Consider the following 22,945-nt stretch of genomic DNA (forward strand, 5'->3'; position numbering starts at 1 on the left):
CAAAGTAACAAGCAACAACAAAAATGCTCTGTGTTTGTTTATGTAACATGACTAGCATGCATCCCTGTATGTCTGTGCTTTATAGGCCATCCAGCCTGCAACTATTGAGGCAGATTAGCTGGATGATTCTTATCAGGTGGCTGCTGCTGTGTGTCTTTGAATGGAATGCCACAGTACAAAAGAATCCACCAACAATGACTCAGATTCATCAAGCAAGGTGAAGAGGTTTTATATGGAAAATATTTGAAGTATTTGCATGCAGATACGTTAGTCCTCGATTAAAATACTTACAAAATCCTTGCAAACATTGGGTTGACTTTTACCCTGTATTTCATCATTTTAAAACATTCCAAACACGCCGAAATTTTTAATTATTCAGCCCTGATAAGTATGCCTGCCATTCACTGCAGTCATATAGTATAATACATTAAAACCATCTTCTCATCAGGAGGAAGACTATGAGAACAAATTGCTGTGTTTATAATAGAGAAAAGGGTGTTATTGTCTACAGTGTTTAGCAGACTGAGTTTTGTTAGACACCAATCCTGCTGCCTGAGTGTTCTGCTGCACGATCGCCTCGCCTCTCTTACAGCTCTGCAGCACAGTGAAATACAAAAGACAAATATGAATTTCCTGTCACATCCTCAGGACACTATGCTTCATTACTTCTGATGATTGTGGAGCTGAAATTGTCAATGAAACCTATCTAACAGCATAGACAGAAACTCCACAAAGACGCCTGTGCAGAACAGAGTTATGATCCATGAGGGGGGAGGGGAATTGGGAATATACACTGAAACTACACTGATTTAAAGTTGTAAAACTAACTTCATTTGATTTTTCAGAAGCTGGCTCTTTTATAACATACGTTGTTTTTCTTTTAGGAGTTCTTTGAAGGTGCATGGTTTGGGGTTGTTTGTTTGTGTGATTCTTTTAAACACAGTACCGCTTTTAATTTTGTTCACTCAAATCAAAGATGTTTACATTATGATGGTCAAAGCTGAAAGCATGGGGTGACCATGATCTGTGTTCACTTTTACATAATCCGATGGTCACAGGTCAAAGGTCACTCTGTTTTAAAGTCATATATTCGGGTGTTGTATCATGGCAAAACTCACACAATATCAAATAAATATGTTTCAAAGTGATGCTTTTAAAAAACATTTTAGTCACATTACTTCTTCATTACGTATGATGTTCATCATTATTTTAGTTTGTATCCCAGGTCTGTCACTTCCTCTTCAGCTCACCTCTTTCATGATGACTAAGAACACTGATCTTGTTTCCTCTTAGTTGCAGAGGAATCAACTTCATAGTAAAAGAACAGGCGTTCAGGGTACAGAATGGGAATTAAAGCAGGCATCATTCTCTCAGAGTAGCATCAAAATGGTTGATATTTGAAGGAGTAAACTAGTTGCATAATTTCGCTTCAAGCCAAACCATGATTGATGTTAAAGGGGAACCCAACAGATTTCTCACATCAAACACTGTTTTCACATTTTTCATTCAGCATGTGAATATAGCTGTATACAGCCTTCTGTGGCTGCAGACTGAGCTGTGAAAAGTTTGATAAATTGCCTGATGCAATGTCACTTGGGGCAGCGTCCGCTGGGGCCAACAGTGTTATGGAAGTGCTAACGCTAAATAAGAAGTTTAACTGCAAATCTGGTTTGTTCAAAAATGGCCATAGTAGTTGAATGGACAGTGGATGCCTAACTAAATAAAGGGGAAGAAAACTAATTCTGCTTTTATTTTTAGCTGTTGTGCAGCTGATGGTGTCTCATACATCACCTTCTGGCCAACAGTTGAACCCGCTTTATTCATGCTTTTAAATAAACTCACCATGTTTGGGTCATTTTCAGCAGCCCTCTGTGGCAGGATAGTTTGCCCTTGATGTTAACTCTCCCTGTTGAGATAGAGCAGCCTCTAATGCTCACACAGGTCATGATAGATGGTGCTTTCTTTCCAGTGGCGGCAGGTCACATGAACTTATATCCCACATTCCTCACATGCCTGTGTGTGTAATAACAGACATCAGGCTGTTTCTTTTCCTCCTGTTTTAATCCCGTCTCTCGCCTCCCTCTTGTTTCTGTTGTTATCACCTCGTCTCCTGCTCTGCTTCCTTTCAGAAAGGTGAGATTGTGTGTGAATATCAATACAGCAGGTGCTGTACCCTTTGCAGTCCCCCTGGATAGATGGTCAAGGCGACCATTTCTCATGTTCACTTTCTTGAGATTTAGTGGAGCAGATTGGTTTCAGGCTTGGCTCTGCACTGATGAGAGGAAAAGAGGGGGTCGTAAATGTGCCCTGAAAAGTGAGGGGGGAGCAGCAAAAAAGGGGCCGTGGTGGTGCTGCAGGGAGCCGTTTGACCTGTGAATGCTGATATACCTGCAAGGAAGGACAAGTATTTGAAGTATTGCTCTGGTGTTGGTTGCCATTTTTGGCAAACACCAAGTTCCTGTTCCATGAGCACATGAGAAGCAGAAATATGCACGTTTTCATGCACAGGATGGATTGATATTGGCCTATAACAAATATATGCATTTCAATCATGAGAGACTCAGTGAACTGAATGAAAAAAAGATTTATGAATTCAATTTTCGGTTCAATTTATATTTATATAGCGCATTTTACGATCAGAAATGGTCTCAAAGTGCCTTACAGAGACCCAGAGCCTGAACATTTAAGATCAGCAGTGTCAGGAAAAACTCCCTTTCACAGGAAGAAACCTTGAGCAGGACGCAGCTCATAATGAAGGAGAGAGAGAGAGCGAGAGCGAGAGCGGAACACACTACATTCATATTATGGTACAATAGTTTGAATGTGCATTGGCGTCCTAGACCCCGTCGTGAACACCACGATCAAAAGGGAGGAAGCGCAAAAGAAGAAGCCGCTGGATCAGAAGACCTGGTGGTGGTGGAGAAGCTGGAAAGCAGGAGAGAGGAGGCCATGAACTGGAGTGAATCTGGTGGTGCTTGTGGTGAAGGAGGGTTGCCTGAGGCGATCAGAAGACAGCTTGAAAAGAGACGAAAGACTTTTAAATTTCTTGCTAAGCCGTGATTGGGCAGGAGAGGGACAGATCGACAGCTGATTGGTGAGGGAGGTGCTCTCTATTAAACACCTGACTGAGAGGTAGAGAGAGAGAGAGAGCAGTGGAGTGAGGGACAGAATAGAGAGATTAGGGGACCGGATAGGAGTGAGTGGTACATTAGGGTTGCCAGATGGAGCTTGTATCATCATACAGTCAGAACATGCTTCTCAACACGTGTCTCAACACATGTAGCACATAGTACACTGCATATCTGAGCAGGTAAAGGTGCAGTGAGTTAAATTCTTTCTTTGAAATAGATTGATTTTTCCTATGTTAGCATGGTAGTGCCCAGAACACGCCCCTAAAAATGTGAAATATTAAAGTCAAACTTCAAATAGTTCTCTTTGTTTAAAATGAGCTTTTGTTCCTTTCATATATTCGAATGGTGCATGCTGATTGTACGTTTGCATAGGTGATTGTTTGAGTGCCTGACAAAGTGGACTGACATTCTCCAAAACTCTGCACTTGTATCCACAATGGGATTACCCAACACTGATTGTAGGAGCACACAATTAGAGCCATTCAGATTATGTAAACATCATGCCAGGAGATCTTCCATTAACCTGCACTGTCACACAGCAAATCTGCACCGGCGACAAAAAGCAATCAGGATTCAGCAGCTTTGCAAACATGCAGGAGATTTATATAAATTTGTTGTAGGTAATCCTTTACAGACATGAAAAGACGATCCATCCGTGTTTAGCAAATGACTATTTTCAAGCGTTGGCATAGCATTAAGATGTGTAAGAGTTAAAAGTAGGGTTCACGTTGAGCTCAGGTTTACACATTTAGGTTTAATGATGAGAGTCCTCACAAAGTCAGAAGTACAGACCGCGTGTGTGTTTGTGTGTGGGTTGATTGATGACCAGTAACAATGGTCATTTTATGTGTTTTCAGGCTATTTTTCTGATGCTCTCACAGGCGATCAATCTTCATGAAATAAATAAAATGACAAATTAGAGTGTGTGGTCACAAACACCTGTCACACCCAGAATAGCACGGAGCCTGTATGATTAAAAACCACTTTAGTTCTGTTTGCTCTTATCATAAGAGTTTTAAATGTTCCTTATCACAGCTGTAACAAACTTTGACTCTGCCTGCTTTCAATTCTGCCTCCCGTAAGTAAAAATCATTCAGCCAGATTGATGGCTTTGGTTTCATCGTGCCTTTTTGATGCAGCACGTCCAATCCAATTCTGTTTTATTTGATGCTCATCACAGATCTATCAGGAGCACGCTGTTCCTTCTATGTGTTGCGGAAGCAACAGCAGAGCCTTTGTTAATGAAGAGCAAAACAAGCAAGAGATTGCAAAAGGATAAAACACACGACTGAGTAAATGATTTTTCCACCTGCTTAGACTTTGGTTTAAAATGTGGTGGATGAGAAAAGCAAAGTAATGAAAGCCTGTAGATGCAGAGAAATGGCCCTGCTGCTGAGATTTTTGTATGTCACAGCATCATTTAATCCTCTTCAACCTCTCACTGAATGATTTATTGTTTATCTGACCTGTTTGTTATTACGTATCAGTAAATGGATTTTAAAAGGTTAACCTCTACTATTTTATTCACTATATGAGCTTTCTTTAAACACAAATATTTATATTTATGATTGCCAGTGAGTCAGTGACTCACATAATTAATCACAGTTGACTGAGAAAATGTATATTTTATGACTTTATGATACACATTCAGCTGTCAGTTTTCCTCCTCTCGTCTCCACGGCCATGTGGAACTGATGCAAATTTATATTACATGCAAATAATAAATGCAGCCATAGGGGTTTGTCAAATGTCCTAAATATAAAGTGTTTTTCAATCATTTGACATATTGGTGCTGCAAGTGATATTTAATCTACACATCATACCACATGCAGTCAGAGGTGGATGGTTGATAGATCTAAACAAGTCTTCCAAAGGAGGAGGTTGGATGGATGGTGCCAACTGCAGAATTTACCTCATTTTTTAGTTATCTGGGCTTTATTTAACCAGGTTAGTCAGTTAAGATCAAGGATCTCTTTAACAAAGGAGACCTGGCCAAGAGGGCAACAACAACAGATACAATTCACAACATTAAAACTTAGAGCTCACATACAACACTCGCACATAGACAATGTGGACTGCAATGATTTCATCATTCAGTGTAACAAAAGCTTGAAGATAAAGTTTATTCCAAGCATTAGGTGATGTTACTTTGAAGTGGTAAAGAACATACATTTTGTTTTGTCTGCCTTTGGAAAAGGTTGCAGCAAGAGTGCCCACTGCACAGAATATGACAGTGTCATCAGTATAGAAATGAAACGTTGAGTTTGGAATATTCTGTCCAAGATTATTTATGTAAATACTGAATAACAATGGGCCCAGAACAGAACCCTGAGGGACGCCCATGTTTACTTGTAATACCTATTGCATGTTCTGTGGCTGACCATTACTTCTTCATGTTATTGACCTGCTATTGATTCACAGTTTTGTTATGTTGTGGTAACTATCCTACTTGGTAAGGTTAGAAAGGTGTCATGGTTTGGCTGAACCCTCTCTTAACATTAAACTTTCATGTGCACCATGCATCTTGAGTTGCAGGATTTAGAGTGAGAGTTAAAGCAGTGTTGTTTTTCTGTGTGCACAAATATGACTAAAGGGTGAGAAAGGGGGTTTACTGTTTTGTTGACAAATATTATGTAAGTAATAATGTATGATAATTCATAAAATATTGATTTCAGTTTTAATTAATGGCAGCCGATCAAATGTGATCCTCAAGAGTGGCCTCACTGCCTCCATGGCAACAGATCTTAAGAAAAGACAAATCACTGACCAATCAAAATCAAGTATTTAAAACAGGGCTTCAGGAAAGTACAATATAATGTATATAATTACTGTTGCTTTTAGAAGACGCTGTTGTTTCAGGTACCTGTGAGACAAAAAAAAAGAAAGATCTCATCCAGTCGTGAGACTGAAAGCAATCTATCATATTACAGCACAATGCAAGATTTTATCACAGCACCAGTTGTTTTATACTTTCAGAAGGTACAAATACTGCATTCACCTCACATTTATCAAACCGTGTCCTTGACTGGCTTCATTCAAATTAGCGAAGCCGCTGAATTTTTTACACACAAACCTGAAATTGTTGTAAAATGGACTCAGAGAAGAACTGGAGCTGTGATTCACCGTCAAACACATGCAATCAGACCAAATCAGCAATTAAACACAACATTTTAAATACAGTCTGTCCTTTGATTACAAAGAACATTTATATATTACACAGCAGGTGATGTAAACTATGAACGAAGAGATGGCTCCCCAGTGAAAGAGGTCAACATGAATCACTCTTATCGATTGAGAATTGAAACCTTTTGGTCCCTAGATGACACAGTCAGTCACTGAAGAGAGCAAAGTTTTGAATATTCCACAGTATCACGGTTGTAATGATGTTTGACACATCATAGTGGGTGTGAAGTGTCAAGACATTATTAAAACAAAGCAGTCACTGGCACAGCCAGGAGAATGTCATCTCTCATCGGCTGACAGACAGCAAGCGGAGCGGACTGTGAAATCATTTGTCTGATTGTCTGGCAGCCAGGAGCAGGACTCAGCAACAATAACAACAAGCCCTGTGGTCACATCTCCATCGCATGTTAATAATCCTTCATATCTACTCTTCTCCTACACATCAGCCTGCCTGCCATGAGTTCCTCAAACAACATGAGGAAAAAGTTTTGAGTTTTATTTCTGGTGGAAGAACAATAAGAAGTTTTTTTTTCTTTTTTTTTGCTGTGAACATGAATAATAACACTGAGATCCATCATAATTGACGTAAACCTGCCCCCTCATTTCGTGCTGCTACGCCTGTAAAGTTTTTGTTCTCGCAGTGATGGAGAACATATGCTGCATAGTCTTTGTAATTTTTCAGCCCTTATTTTAGACAAACATTAGACTTCTCATTTTGCTGACTGTCAGTTTTTTCTGCCTACACTCTGCCCACATCTGAGTAAGAAAACAAGAGAGCCGAAGTCATGCCTCTTCTGGTGGACCCCATATATAAATGGTGGTCAATGAAGAGAGACATGCTATTTCTTTCATCCGTTCAAATTGTGGCCCCATGGGATCCACAGAGAGGGCACAACTTTGGCTTTAGATGTATTGCAGTTAATTTTGAAATGTTGGACACAACAAGACATTGTGGTCTGTGTGTGACCACTAACTTTGAGGCCCAGGAGTCTCATTTGCCCCCTGGTGGTGGCCTGCAGAATGCGTTATAATTCACTAATATTTCCATGTTAGTGGATGGGACAATGACCCAATTTAGAAGTAAAAATGCTCATCAAATCATTTTTTCATAGATGTCTATGGCTTGTTTGTGAGTTTTTGAGCTGTGTTCAGGTGTTCATTTTTTCAATACATTTGTGTCATTGTTTGCTAACAAAGGGGGAAATTGCATTGCAGCCAGTAGCCAATGGAGCAGCAAAGCTATTGGCTCAACAGGAATTGTTTTGTTCTCTGGGGCTTCACCTCTTGACCTCTACTTCACAGACTGTAGTTCCAGAAAAACATCTTTTTCCAACATAGCAGTGTCCATGTGTGAGGTATCTAGCCTTACTTTTGTATAATGCACTGTAAAAAATGTAAAAAACTTATTGTCAACTCAATAAAATTAAGGCAACATTTTCCAACTACTTTTTGTTAGTTTAATGAACTTCTTGGAATTTTAAGTTAATAAAAATCAGTATTATCTATTTTAGCGTATGCTAAGAAATTAAGTAGAGTCTACAAGAAAAGCAAAACATTTGAGTTTAACCAAACTGAAAGAGCAGCATTATGACCACATCATACTTATTTAAAATAAGTAACATTTAAATAAAAAATTTTAAATTTTTGATTTGAATTAATTCATGTACTACTCTCATGTACTGCTCTCATTAGACAAGACAATTTGTCATTTAGACAAATTACTTATGCAATCCTCTTCAAAACATTAGTTAGCATAACATGACACTGGTCTCCATTTCCCCCTGTGTATCCGTCATTTTATGATGTTGGCAAAACAATGTAAATGTAAATGTAACTGTATGTCAACTGGACTCATTTCTTTTTTCTAAACACATTTCACCACTCCCCCAGTAGCTTCCTCAGTTCTGCTGAGCAGAACGTGATTTAAACTCTTGGACATAACATGACCGGGATGAATGAGAGCATTCAGACAATTTCGTATGTTGGGCGAAATAATCATTTGCCCTGTTAGCATAAATGTAGGTTTTTTATATGAGGATGTGTTGGATTTGTACATTAATTATTCTCTGCATCATCTGTATTCATCTATACCATGAGAAAACAAAGAGAAGAAGAGAAGAATCCCTTTTTTGTTGCACATGTTGACTCAGGCAGATCAGAATGCTGGGTTTGTGATAATCCCTCAGCTCTTCAGTTTGTGGGTAGTAAACAGGAGGCAGGTAAGTCTAGCGATTATAGAGCTTTTCAGCAAGAAGAGTGGGTCCAAAAAACAGAGAAGAAAAACACACCCACGTCTGAGTAGAGAGTGACCCTCGAGAGGCACAGCGGTCAACAGTGCATGGGTGTTACCTGTCAAGAGTCTTATTGTGTTGAGAACGCAGTGGAGAGGAAACCTAGAGGAGCCAAAAAGACCAAATGAAGAAAGGGTCTTTGGACCAGTGCAAATGTTTTAGTGAAACCTAGTGGATTAAATTCAAGCTTCAGTGCTTCATCTTTTTTCTTTTTAAGTGGCTTTTAAAGCATACATTATGTGGCTCAAGGATGGGTTACAACAACGGAATATGCTCCTTCATGCTGTCTTATTCTCTAATTACACAGTTTCTCTCTCAAAATCACACGTGCAAACACCATTTCCCCATCACTTCATGTCACACTACTTAATCATGGTATCAGGATCCTCTCTAGGAGCTGATTTCACTGTCTTTTCTCACCAGCTTACAAGCTCGCCCCAGAAGTCTGCTTTTAAATCAATTTGTTCCACTACACGCCAACGTGGCCCACAGCTTTAGCCAGCGACGCATCCGTGGCTTTTTCCTGGACCTGGATCCCATTGGCAGGGCTTTGTTTGTGCCCGGTCTGAGCCACATAGATAGCAGAGGCACTATCTCTCTGCCTCTGTCCACCTGTTATAGCAGCCGTTCACCTGTGTAATGAAACCATCAGAGACTTGAAGGAAGGTGAGAACAGGCATGGAAAAGGACAGATTATAACACTGTGTCTGCAATCACACATTTACTCCTTCCCTTCCCTGTAAGACCTGCTCTACATTATTCTGCATTAAAGGGACAGTATGCCAATAATTGTCCGGTCAGTGTTTACAACAGTCAATTAAATTCACCTGCACGTGCCAAAGCAGTGTTACTCACTAAGTAGTCATCTGTCCTCTTAATCCAGCTGGACTCTTGTTGTCTTTTCAAATGTAATCTCTAACAAGGTCTCCAGCACACCTCTATCTAATTGGGTGCACTAAGCAGGGCAGCACAAGGATTCTGTTGGCAAGGCAGTTTGAGCAACATTTCCCAAGGCTAATGCTCCTGCACACCACAGCTGGGCAGTGTAGAGCACCTTGAATACCTTGAGCAGGTAGAAAAGTGCTATGAACATGCATAATGATTTGCCTCCTAGTGCTGCTTTTCTATTCAGGCTGAGTCTTCATATAAAACACTGAAAAAGTGTCTTTCTGCGTGAGATCATCTGCATGTTTGTATGTAGTGGTGCATATTCCACTCTTAGCACTTAACAGCCATAACAGCCAGCAACTTTTCCAAGAGTTTAAATCGAGGCAACTGGACTCAAGGATTGTTTTTTGAAGACGTTTCGCCACTCCCCCAAGTCGCTTCTTAAGTTCTCCAAAAAAAACAATCCTTGAGTCCAGTTGCCTCGAATAAAACTCTTGGAAATGACTATGACCTGGATGAATGAGAGCATCCACAGATAGCCAGCAACTTATTTTTGTTCTGAAATAAAAAACGCACTGTAAATCACTTGCCGAGCACCATGTGTAAACACAAAGGCGTCGATAACCATCTTAGCTGCTGCTAGACAATAACAGAACTATGAAGGTGAATGTTGGTCAGTATCAGGTGATAAGATTCAAACATTCAAATAAAGATTTGCAGACAGCCCAAAAAATATCAGACTCAACTGTGTCTGGATTGTTTTTGGTACTCAGCAATGCGCTAATTAAAAAAAAAAAAACATACAAAAAATAAGTGTTTTCAGATGAAGCAGGATGAGTGAATGTTTTCTGAGATCTGTTGAAATAACAACCTTGGATGTGAACGTGTGGAGCCATTAACATTTTACACATTTCTAAAACGTTCCCTGAACAAAGCTTTTCAAAAAGAATGTGACAATACACAGGTCTACTAGTATATTTTATGCTTGATGCGATGCCATTTTCAAGGACTGAAACATTTTCCTGGTGAGGATGGACAGCTCTGTTTGGACCTGAACCTAGAAGCTCCTACTGTTACCACTGCTGTTATTCTTCATGTCCTATGACCTCTCTGATGAGTGGCAGCCTGCATGAATGACTTCTTTGTCTTCAGCTGCAGCTCTCTGTCAAGGTGAATTCAAAAACTATCCGCTTTCTTTTGATGTGGCCGCTTTTCTAACTCAAACAAAGTGGAAATCTTTCACAATGTTTTTTCTGGTCTTTCTACTCAGATTTCTGAATGACAAATTGAAAAGGGGCATAAAAAACAAGTAGATTGGAGTAGTGAAAAAAAGAGTAGTGTGGATGATGAATGGAGTTGTACCTGATGTATCTGAACCCCTCTCATCTGTAGATACGGAGACATGGTACCAAAGACGATTGCTGGAAAGATCTTCGGCTCCATCTGCTCCCTGAGCGGCGTGCTGGTGATCGCTCTGCCCGTCCCGGTCATCGTCTCCAATTTCAGCCGCATCTACCACCAGAACCAGAGGGCAGACAAACGACGCGCCCAGAAGGTAAAGTCAAGGGTTAAACATAAGTGTCTGTGTGAGTGAGTGCATGCATGTTTTAGCTGACCATTAGCACCACACTCCCTTTAGTTTCAAGCGGCCAAAGTGACAGAATTATGAATTATTATTAAGCTAATGAGAATGAATGGGAGGATGAAACATTGAGTAAAAATGCTGGGTGGGTGGATGCTAATGGTTTCGCTTAGAAACCTTCTGAAGGTCTTTTGTTTAAAAATTTAAATCATTAAAAATAATGGCAGGAGGTTAAAAGATCGTGACAACAGATGAGTTTCCTTTTTTTGTGAAAAGTACAGAGGAGGTTTTTTTTTTTTTTACAAACTTTAAAAAAGGAGATGGTGAACAGGATCGACCCCAATTAAGAGTTCTACGATTGCATTTCAAATCACTCTTTCAACTTTCCACATTTTTCAGCTCCATCACACACACACAATAGAAATCAGAAGAACATTAATTTACACACACACACACACACACTCTATCTTTCTCAGTCGCACACACTTCAGATCAAGGTACTGAATGTTAGCCGGCCTCTCACTACAGTCCCCCTGAAGGCTTGACTTTTCTACAGATAAGAGTGCTATTAAGTTAGAGAGCAGCTGCTGATAACTAATTGAGGAGGGAGGAGGAAGTCTAATATGAACCCACAGTGATATAAGGCTCCTAGGTGGGTGGTTTTCTAATTAATATACTGATTGAAATCTGTTCAAACACAATGGAATGAGCTCTGTTACACCTTCATACTGTCCAGTGTGGTTCTCTCTCAGCATCAGTGTGTTGAAGCAGCTGGACTGGAGGTAATCTGTGGAGTAACTGCAGTGATTTTGTGTGACTGGTGAAGCCAGATGTATGGCTTTAGTTCTATAATAGCTAATTCTGGGTAGGTCGTTCCTTTTTTGGTAAACCATTTTGATATTGTCATGTTTATATGAGTATAAATAAACTGTTGCCTAGCAACAGCAACCAGAGGAGAACAAAAGTCTCCAGAAACACACACAATTTGTAGGTTTAAAAACAGCAATGTGTTTAAAGGTTTAAAAACAGCAATGTGAGCAAATATTTATTTTCTTTACACATACGCATTATTATGAATTTTAATGTAACCTATTCAATTATTTAATCAGCAAATTACACATAAACCTATAATCTTGTGTAGTACTTGTGTAATGTACTAAAGTGTAAATGATTGTGAGTCATTCATATTTTATTTAGACCACGACGGGACTGTAAAAGTCATCAGTTAAACTCATGCCAATGAAGGTCTGTTAGCTTTAGTTGCCGCTCAGGTTTAGTCCATTAAAGCAGAAACTCAGGGAGACATAACCCACTTCAAATGAGGAATTAATTTACAAACACATTAGTAAAGCGTTACCAAAAAAATTAAACAGCAATAATATTCTATTGCAGATTTTTACTGCAGTTGTGATGGACTCTGAAAACGCAATTCTAACAGAGCATTGAAATATTTCATATGAATGAATCTGACATGACAGCATATTGTTCTTCAAAAGTACAACTTGCAGCTTTACATGAGAGCGTTTGCTGGCCCACAGGGAACATACTTCTATTATAGGACACCTGGAGGTTTGTGTTTTTCGCTGTGCTGCAACTTTCTGTTGTTAATATATTTATCTGGAAAATGTCTTTCTCTATTCTATGTTACCAAGTTGCTAACTCACTCAACAATACACATAAATGCCCTTCTAAAGCTACATTTCCCTCTTTGTTTTCCCCATGGTAGAACAAGGAGATCTGTTTTATATTAACGCTGTTCTTCCTTCTACTATTACTGCCTCTCTCCCGGCCTCCCCTTCCTCTTAAAATCTTATTCGTCTTCATTCTTCTATAACGACACGCTGCTCCAGGCTCCCTTTACAATTATGTAGTCATCTGGGGATTTAACTTCACAAAAAAGGTCTTCTCATGTACTCATTGTAGCTTCTCAGTCAGAAAATAGAAAGTAGAGGATCCAAATTAGATTTAATGATAGTCATTGCTTACTAACTACTTTAATGTGTGGCTCAGCAGTGTCTCTGTCTCAGGTTCACAAAGCCACAGAGGACACAACCAGCAACAGAAACAATCTCTGATATCAGTCTTTTTAATTCCCCATTAACTTGAAAAGAAAGAAAGCTTGCAGAAGATGACAGGATTCTTTCTTTTTTCTTTTTTTCTACCTGCACAGATTAGCAGTGCAGTATACTCTCCATCACAGTGCTGCTGAGTGTTGAGGCAGTAAATGGACTTATGTCACACCGGTAATGGGACAGCAAAGTCAAGTGGAGCCACACTGAGAGATGGCAGCTTTGAGAAGAAAAAAAAAATCCAGAGACGTGAGGGCAAAACAAGACGACAGGAGCAAGTCAGGGGAAGAAAAGGAGGAGGTCGAAGTGGAGCAAGAAGAGAGAAAGAAGACAAAGAAGACAGTTGTAGAAAGTGGAAGCAGAAAATCTGAAGGAGAAAGGTCTGATTGGGGTTAAAGAAAGGGAGAGGTTCCGATAATGTGGTAGTTTCAAAGCCAACATGTCGAGTTTTTCGCAGCTGTCTGACTGTGTGAGGTAATGATGGAGCATGTAGGCTTGATTTGTGCAGTCAACCAAGACCAGAGATGAAGTGAAATCACCAGAATCCATCATCACAGGGTTTTAGTCAGTGTCAGGTGGGCCCAGGCAAAGAACTTATGCAGACATAAAATACTTCCTCATCACTCTATAGGGGTTTATTGAACTTTAAGGTTGATAATTTCAGTTGCAGGTGAATCCCAAAACAAGTCAGTATAGGAATTTATAAAGACCTCCAGTCTGCATTAGGGTTAGGGTTAGAGTTTGGAAGGTCGCGGAGTTATGGTTCAATGTTTGATGCATTCAGCTCAGTGAGACCATTACGGAAATGTCACTTGAAGCTCTATGCCTCACGACGGCCGAGAACCTAACCCTAGCTCTGCAGTGGGGATCTTATGTACTACCTTAATGTTTAATGTCAGTTCAGGTGTTTAGGTTAAGGAACGATCATGGTTTGGGTGAAGGAAGCAGTCCACACTTAGGACTACAAAGAAGTCGATGTTTTTGAAAACAGTTGAAACAATTGCTGTTTATGTGTTAAAGCGCCCTCCTGTGGTTGCGTGAGTACGGTGCATGTGGGGTTGAAATGGAAATGGTGCAACACCTTGTTGCAGATGGGTAACAAATAGCTTGTAACAAATTGTTTAGCATTGTGAAAGAGTTTGCTTTAACTCTAAACCCCAACCACATAATCAGACACAGAACACAAACAAAAGGGTTTTATACCTTCATTCAGTACTCTTTTTACAGACTTTGTCCATCTGGATTTGTGAATGAGAGGAATAATTCATCACTTTCAATCAGACCCCATAATCAGTACTGACCACGATTACGCTCAATCAATCAATCAGGGATCCACCTAATCAGGGAAAATTAGAGTTAATTAAGTTAAACATCAAACGTTTGAACCACTACATCGTATCTAGTCTGAGAGAGGCCTGGTCTGCAGCTCAGTCGATGTCATTCATGATGATTTCACTGCATAAAAATGGACACTGCAGCTCTCACTTGGAAAATAAATCATTTTAACTGCAGGGAGAAGAATATTGATCTTCCTGTGACACCTTCATCAACCATTTGGGGCCTTGATTTTAAACCAGTTTGCCTTCAAATCTGTCTTAATGCTTCATACTGACTTTGAACTTAAACCTAACCGGCACTGTCACATCATAGAAAAAAGAGATTTCATCAAGTCAGACTGTTCCTAAAAGTGAAGGTTTCTTAGACAACGGTTTGGGCTCAGTGAAGACAGGATGCTCAGCACAGTGCTGTGCAGGCAATTGCAGAGTTGTTGCACGTACAGAAGGATCAGCATTAGTTATTCTTTCATATTTCCCCCTCTTTGTAGTGCTTTTGATCAATAAAAAAAGCAGGCAGCACACGACAGAAATTTCACTTTCAAATTCATTCATTCTTCAACTAAAGCTACAAAGAAAGAAGCAGTGAATGGTTCACTCTGTTTCAGTTTCACAGCCTGAACACGAACACACACAACATCATTATTACCTCTCACAACTTCACAGGTGTTTACAGTTTGATGGACAATTTTTGAATCATCCAGCCTAATTCCATTACTTTTGATTCATAGGAGATATTTCTCCTTCTGTCTCCTGTTTTTGAAATGCAATTAAGGAAAAAAGAGAGGAAATCTGTCACTTTATGTCTCCATGAGACGACGAGGCTCCGGGTTACAGTCGTACTAATATCTTCTTCATTTCAGGAAATGCACAAATACTCTCTCATCTTGTCTGTCTCATTTGCATTGCTGCTTTGTTTTTACATTTTTGTTTCACAGAGAGCATGTGTTAAAAGTTAAACACAAGACAGATTAAAGTGTAAACGGATGAATGTTATAAATCAGACAGCTGTGTGTCAGTCAGCAGCTGGATCAGGGTCCACCAGGTTTTCTGTTCCTCTTGTCTGGCTGAATCTTCAGTGGTATCCTACAGCTTGCAAAGACTCGTTCTTAGTTTGTTATTGGATGCATATTTGAGTTTGGTGCTCTTCTGAGGCTGCACATGAAATTATGATAAAGGCAAACAGAAATTTTACCTGACACCGTGTCTTGTTGATTGGATGGGGAAAAAGTCAAACTACTGAGAAGATCAGGGATGATTTTATACATGAAAGAGTAAACAATAAATAATTAAGTATTTACTTGAAAAAGACTTTATTGTATTGAAGCTGTCGACCCATCAGAACAACAGTTCATTTATTTCGCAATTAAGATTGCACCTACTGCAATAATTACTTTTAATGACTTTCTCAGTTAATTGGGAACTGTGTGAAGAGATATCCATCATTAGTTTCTTAATCTCAAGGTGATATCTTGACAGATGTTTATCTAAAAAACACTCAAAATTCCAGATTCCTCCATTTTCTATAGTCTCTGAGAGCAACGGCTGATATTTGAAGGTTTCCAGTGTAGCTGGTGACTGTCCGGTTATTGTTTACAGTCCAATAAAGGCTATGTGCAAGTGTCACTTCCCCAGAACACATCCAGCAACATGACCGCCTTCTTAAGGATAAGCCGGGAGTAACAGGAGTAAATCAGTTAATTATCTACTTACATTAAAGGCAGCTGGACTCGACAGTGATTTGTCATACTTACCAAAGAAGCAATGATCTATGAATATTGACATGTGGCCAGGCATCAGGTTTCCTGACATTTATATGTACCTAATAAAGACGCCGGGAAAATACACAAAGCAAAAAATACAAAAGTTGAACTGAATAAATATGGTACGTAGACAGTGCTTAAACTCTTTAGCAATTTAAAATAATAATGCTAGAATGAAGATGGAGTGACGAGGCAACAGCTAATATGGCAGTTTACCACTTAATCATGTTAGCTAGTGGCGGTTCGACATTGAATGACTCCCTGAAAAATATTTTATATTGAAAAAATATGGAAAAACACACATTTATATTAGGAGTATTGCTCTATATCAGGGGTGACCACAATTTTTTGGCCTGCGGGCTACAAAATGATCAATAGATTGATTGACACACAATTGATTTTTAATATTTTATATATGTACAGGTTAAAATAATTTTAAAAAGTAGTAGTTACATTTTCAGTACAAGCATCTTTCAAATGTACCCAAATTCAACCAATAACTTCTTTATTTCCACCTATGACAGCTTATGTCTGTTGTAAGTGTGGCTGTTCAGCAGGGCCTGCTTACAGCTTCCTTGTGAGAAGCTCATCACTCAAACAACCAGGAGAAACTGAATGAGCTGCAGTCGGTGAGCTGTGTCACAGTGATGATGTAGCACATTCGCCCAAACACTTCATAATGTGTCTGTTTATAATGGGACACCTACGCCTTTATTAGAGGAAATTATTTTTGTTGTAAAAGTGTTGCAGAAGATTTTGAAACTTTAAACTCAAGTTGTGCCGTATAGGTACAAAATGTCACATACATGACACAGACACACAAACAAAACTCCTCGTTTGGTTGTGTCCTTCCAGATTTGAGGCAACAGCTTCGGAAACTTGACATTGTTCCTAAACACAGAGTCTTTTCTGACCTGAGTCACAACATCAACCACAATCAGCACCACCTTATGACCAAGCCGAACTACGGGGCTCAGACTTGAAGCCCATGTGGAAGTATCCCCCCGCTGGGGGCTGGCTCCAGAAGTGAGTCATTTCCCATAGACTCCCATGTTAAAATGGCCACATTCACAGCAGAAATAAACATGTTTACAGCCTGGTACAAAAAACCATTCCGGTCTCAAATGATAAGTTTTCTTCTAGTGTCAACTGTAATTAACACTCGTGTTAATTATATTCCTGCTTCCGCGATTGCCCGCCCCCCTCATCTCCGCTCGTGCTCCCCCTCTTCGCCCATATTTGCTGCCAACATGGCGGCGTCCAGGAGCCTCCCACCGAGCCTCAAAACGGCTCTTCAGAAACAAACGGATGACATCACGGAAGCTTTGTACATAGTTTCTTTTACTGTCAGTGCCTATGACCCAACATCTCCTCTGTGTGAGTAAATCAGTGGGTTCAATATCTGTGGAAAACCAAAGGCATTAATGCTGTGACAGCAACAGATAGAATTCAAGAAAGAAGAGAAAAGAAATGGAAACTGCGGAGGTAAGTGTAGTGCAGTAAGAGCTGTGAACATTACTACAGAGCCTGTGTGATGAGTTGGCAGATTCTCACCATTTAATAAGGCATTAGTCATCTTCTGTGACCTCCCGCCCACCCTGTCTGATGCTGTGACCTCTTCTTCTTCTTCCCACGCCCAGAAAGCCAGACTGGCCAGGATAAGAATAGCCAAGTCTGGCAGCGCCAAGGCCTTCCTGCACAGCAAACATAACGGACTGCTCAACGAACTGCTGGAGCTGACGGTGAGAAAGACCTCTGACCCTCTAAGAAGCACCAACAGCAAAGTGGAGGCGATGATTCCTGGGAAGTCATTTCAAATGTGTTCGTTAAAAATGACCAGCAGATTGTAATTCAGTATGAGGCATTAATCATATTGTTCCTGGCGAACACCTTCCTGCTAATTATCCTCCCTCACTGCAATTCAATAGGTAGTACACAAACACACACACACACACTCGAGCAAAACAACAATTACTGTCATAATTAAACAAAGGACAATTTAAAAGTAATTTAGAGGCTGTGAAAGAGCAGCAGAAGTTGAAGTCATTACATGCATGTTGTTGTACAGGGCAGAGGTGACAGCAGAGGAGTTTAACTAGTAATCTCCCGTGTGAGTGTTATCAGTGTGATCACACAAATCTCTCAGGCGGAGACCTAGTTTAAGGCATGAATGTGAAACTGGCAGGAGTTGTTTTCACTTGTTTTTTAGTAGCCTTTTGGTTATTGTTAAATAGTTAGTGCAGTATTGTACAGATTCATTTTAAGGCAGCTTTGGACTTCACACAGAGCCTTCTTCCTCCTCTTCCTGTTTCAAGAGAAACACAAAAGAACTCTTTAAAATAATGCAGTAATGTAACTTATGCAAAACAATAAGCCATTGTAATTTTATATAGGGGTCTAAATATTTAAAGCATCTGCTGTAAGCTGCTTTACAGACAGTCTGTAAGTTGTCATTTTCTTAGCTCCTACCTCAAAAAGTGCACTGGAACACCACCTAAAATCCTGCTTGGGAGAAAAAAAAACATGTCCTCTAGATGTCCTAGAGATACGCTGTAAACGGTAAACCTTCAACTAAACACTACCTGGAATGCCTGAAGGTCAGAACACGGCCATTTCACATGGAAACCTATAATGACCACCAATATAGTGTGTTATAAAAGATCATGCTGGCACTGGACTGGTTCCCTGAAGATGTTTTAGAGCTTTTCTAACCATTCTTGATCAGTTCGCTAAAAGGGAGCGGTCAAAAGCCCCTAAAGTTATTTTTTACTTATTTTATTTTGTCCTAAAGTGAAGTCATACAAATAAAGCTCTTTGAAATGTTAGACAAATGAGAACCCAGTCTAACCTCTCTAACAGTAAGAGCAGCTTGTCCTGTGATAGCTGTTATTCATTGTGTTGTATTATTACATTTAGCAGCCACTCTGACCCCAGTCAGACCCAAGTAACACAGCAGCAAAGAGAAAACACGAAAAGAGCCAATGTGACCACTTGAGGCTGCCTCCAATAACAAGTCAAATCCCCGCACACCTCCACTTTACAGCAGAAATAATAATAATTTTCTAAATGTCAAACCATTTCTCATTAATTACATTTTTTCTGTATAGGTCCACTTTCAAACAGCCATTTTTTTCAAGGGAAACACCCATCACTGTGTTCTGCTCCATTTTTACTCATCTCTGGTTTTTTTTTTAAATGTCACCACCATGAAAAAATGTGTTTGGTAATGCATGAGCAAATTGCCTATATCCTTCCCATCCAGTCAATCACTCTTGCTTTCAGTGACACACTCCCCTCCTTGCAGATGGTTACTAAAATCCATTTGGATCTAATCGAGTCCAGTGAGAAAGCTCATGGGTGTCTGGAAGTGGTTAGAATTATCATATAAATGCCATCTGTGAGTGCTGAGCGACCCCCCCCCCCCCCCTCCCCCCCCCCCCCCCCCCCCCCAACCTCAACCATCCCTCTGCATGTCTGCGATGAGGCTGCCAGAGTCCTGGCGCATCAAATTACAGTGGTGTCAGTGCTGACAGTCAGTCAGAGGCGCTGCGTGGGCCTGGTGTGGGAGTGAGTGGGGATATATGACAAAATGACTGCTTCTCATGCAGCCTATAGTTAGATTAGAAGTTCACTGCGGGAATGGGTGCATTTTTCATTTTTTTTCCCCACCACCAGCCCAGATCACAGGGTCATTATCATAGCGGATGATTTATTGATAATCCTGTCAGGTTTTATGATCACGTTGCGTAAGCAGGCATTACAGCTGTTTACTTAATTTTCACTTTTCACATTAAGAGTGGCATGAGTTTTTCTGTGCCTTCATGGTTAATCTTTTTTTTTAGCCTGGTTCCAGACATCTGAATTGCTTTCCATATCTCATATTTGTTTTTTTTTTGTCTTTGCAAATGGGTCTGGCGTTCATCGACAGATGTTTCCCTAGATGGAATAACAACCAAACCGATCACGACTGAGTGAATCGCTGGCAATGGGCATGCCGTGTTCTAATGCTTGGAAAAAAAAACAATATTATGGTTAGATGAGAAGTTTATTAAAATCAGTTTATTTTATTTTGTTCTAAATTTATTTATTTATTTATGTAGCAGAACATTTTAACAGAAGGGTCTAATAAAACTATACAACTGCATGGGACACCTAGAATATGTGAAAGAAAAAAGTCAATTGAGCACATCTAAAACATCCACTCTCTTTTTTCTTTTTCTTTTTCTTTAGTCTTTTTTGTATTTTTACTTGAGTTTAAGAAAAGAGAGCTTGACAACAGGCGAGAGAAAGTTACCGGCCATCCCACAGCCCTGATGATTTTACTTTTGTGGTTTTAAGATACCCAGTATAGATGCTGTAAGAGCATCAGGGTCGTAGTTAAATGGAGAATGAGTGGGATGCAGCAGATTACAGTCCTGTATTTAGATCCACTCCAAACTTTTCACATGATAGGAATGCCATAAGGAAAATGAATAATACAATAAACATGCAAAATGTGATCCAAAACAACATATCAGTTTAATTAAATATTTTCTTGCAGGATTTTTATATCTGTAGTTCTCACATTTTCAAATTACACATACATTACACATCGGCTGCTCCCATCATGTGTCGCCATGCCTACTGAGATAGATGTAATTCATACTGTGCCTCCAAAAACATTGTTCTAAATTAAAGTTGTTTTTTTACTACAGTTGATTAGTCACATGACAGATGGACTGTAGAAAAACAGATTTCTTTCAGTACATGAAAGACACATGAATCTTGACATGGGCCTTAGTCTACAGCTCCACAGTGTGTGTTTGTGTGTGTGCAGACACATCAGATAGCTTGCTGTCCTCGTGCCCACATCACTGTATTGTTCATGTTCTTGGACTCTGAATGAGTCCCTGGGCTGGATCGCCTCCTACCCAAATCCCTCTGAGAAACAATGCACTCTGTGGGGAGAGAAATAATTTGCTTTCACTTTTCATGTTATTTGCCAATTGTGATTACTGTGAGGCTAAGCTATATTGGAGGCTGAGCTTTGAAACTGAGTCCTGTTTGGAGATTTACCAACAAATGGTTCCATAAGTTTCTGTTTTTCTCAGACTCTGCTGTTTTTCTTCTTTTGAAAGCCTCAGACATCAATAACAGTCGAGCTGCCCGAAGCATCAAATAATGCTCGCTGGTACCTACTTAGATAATTAAGTAAGAGAGCTGGCGGTAACACGGTCTTACAATTTATTTGTTATTTCCTCACACTGAAAGAGGAAGTTATTTTACTGCTGGCATAACATGAAGATCCAGACCAACAGGAATGACAGAAAAATTGCACATTAGAAAATAGATTATAAACAAACCTCTTGCCAAGGCAAGCCTAAGGCTGGGGGATCAATTCACACTATGCAGAAATGTGCTCCATTATGTAGCTAATAGGCTAGTAAATTATTTGAATGCAAACAGCAGGAGCTAGCTCCTCACAATGGAAAGGAGTAAAATCAACAAGAATGAGAGTTGAGTTCAGAAAATGGATGACACGAGGCAGAAGGGAAGCGCCACGTCGCTGAGTTTTCATTACTGACAGCAAAGTTCATTTACAGAGTCCTCAGTAAATATCAGACGTTTTATCTCACCGAGCAGAGTGAAGCATGTCCAGGGATGCACCGGCAATATCCTGAATTATTCTGTGTGTGTCTGTGTGTGTGTGTGTGTGTAATCAGGGTACAGAAGAAGATGAGCAGAAGCTGACTAAGTGCACCTCTCTGTTAGAGAGCCAACATCACCACCTACTGCACTGTCTGGAAAAGACCACGGTGAGTGCATCTCTCCCTCTCTCTTTGACTTGAACAGGTTTATTTTTGGTATTAAAAGGATGTTAACTTAGTAAATCTAACACATGCTAACATCCTGTTCCACTCCTAGGTGAATATTATTTTGTCTTCTGACAGAAGCTTGTATTTGACACAGACTCACCCTGTAGCTCCCAGATTCCCACTGAAACTGATCTAAGCGGAGTCTTGAGGGAGTTTTACTGCTGTCAAAAGATGTCTGTCACGGTGACGGTTCGATTTTCACTCCTGTCAAACCTGCGCTTCAAAATCAGTTGGAACCAACTCTGTCAAAATGTTTACATGTCAGTTTGATAGTTTCCATGAGACATGGTGGGGCTTTTGTTCTAACATGTAGCAAGACTAGCTGAGCCAGAACAGGCCAGACTAAAACCAGAGCACACACACAGAGTAAGGATACACCAGGATGTTATTAATATTCAGTATTGACTGATCAGTATGGGATAATAGGTAGAGCTGTAGACTCAGCTGTATGAAGGTATTTCATGCTTGCTATGCCAACAAGTTCACCAGCCACCTGCAAAGTAGATGTTATCAGATCATTATTGATCAGAACTCATAGGCATGTCAGTGATTCTATCCCACAAATTTTTACAATGTCTGTAGTTACAAGTACATTTATGAATACAGTTGTGTTCATACAGCTGTGCTGGACTGTACTGCTGGACTGATGTGAGGTCAGACTCTGCATGGAGATGGTGTCAAGCTGCCTGCTGTGTTTCTATAATGAGCCTCAGTCATGCTGCCGGTGCTCTGGCTCAGTTAGCTGACTAGTTAGCTACTGTCTGCTAACACAAATCCATCCATTAATGTCTGATTAACATTAATCATAACATTAATCTGAAGCAGGAATACTGACACAGTAAAAATGGT

At 39.9% G+C, this 22,945-nt stretch overlaps 1 protein-coding gene across 1 annotated transcript in view; it reads left to right on the forward strand.

Annotated features, from left to right (window-relative positions):
• LOC114436335 (potassium voltage-gated channel subfamily D member 3-like) overlaps positions 1-22,945 on the forward strand; it is a 65,683-nt gene that overhangs the window by 41,388 nt on the left and 1,350 nt on the right. Inside the window, exons 2-4 of the mRNA XM_028406541.1 lie at positions 10,886-11,048; positions 17,882-17,983; positions 21,944-22,036. Of these exons, the coding sequence (XP_028262342.1) occupies positions 10,886-11,048; positions 17,882-17,983; positions 21,944-22,036 (358 nt within the window). The remainder of the gene's footprint in view (positions 1-10,885; positions 11,049-17,881; positions 17,984-21,943; positions 22,037-22,945) is intronic.

This window comes from Parambassis ranga, chromosome 5, assembly GCF_900634625.1.
Source record: "Parambassis ranga chromosome 5, fParRan2.1, whole genome shotgun sequence".
NCBI classification, from domain to species: Eukaryota; Metazoa; Chordata; class Actinopteri; family Ambassidae; genus Parambassis; species Parambassis ranga.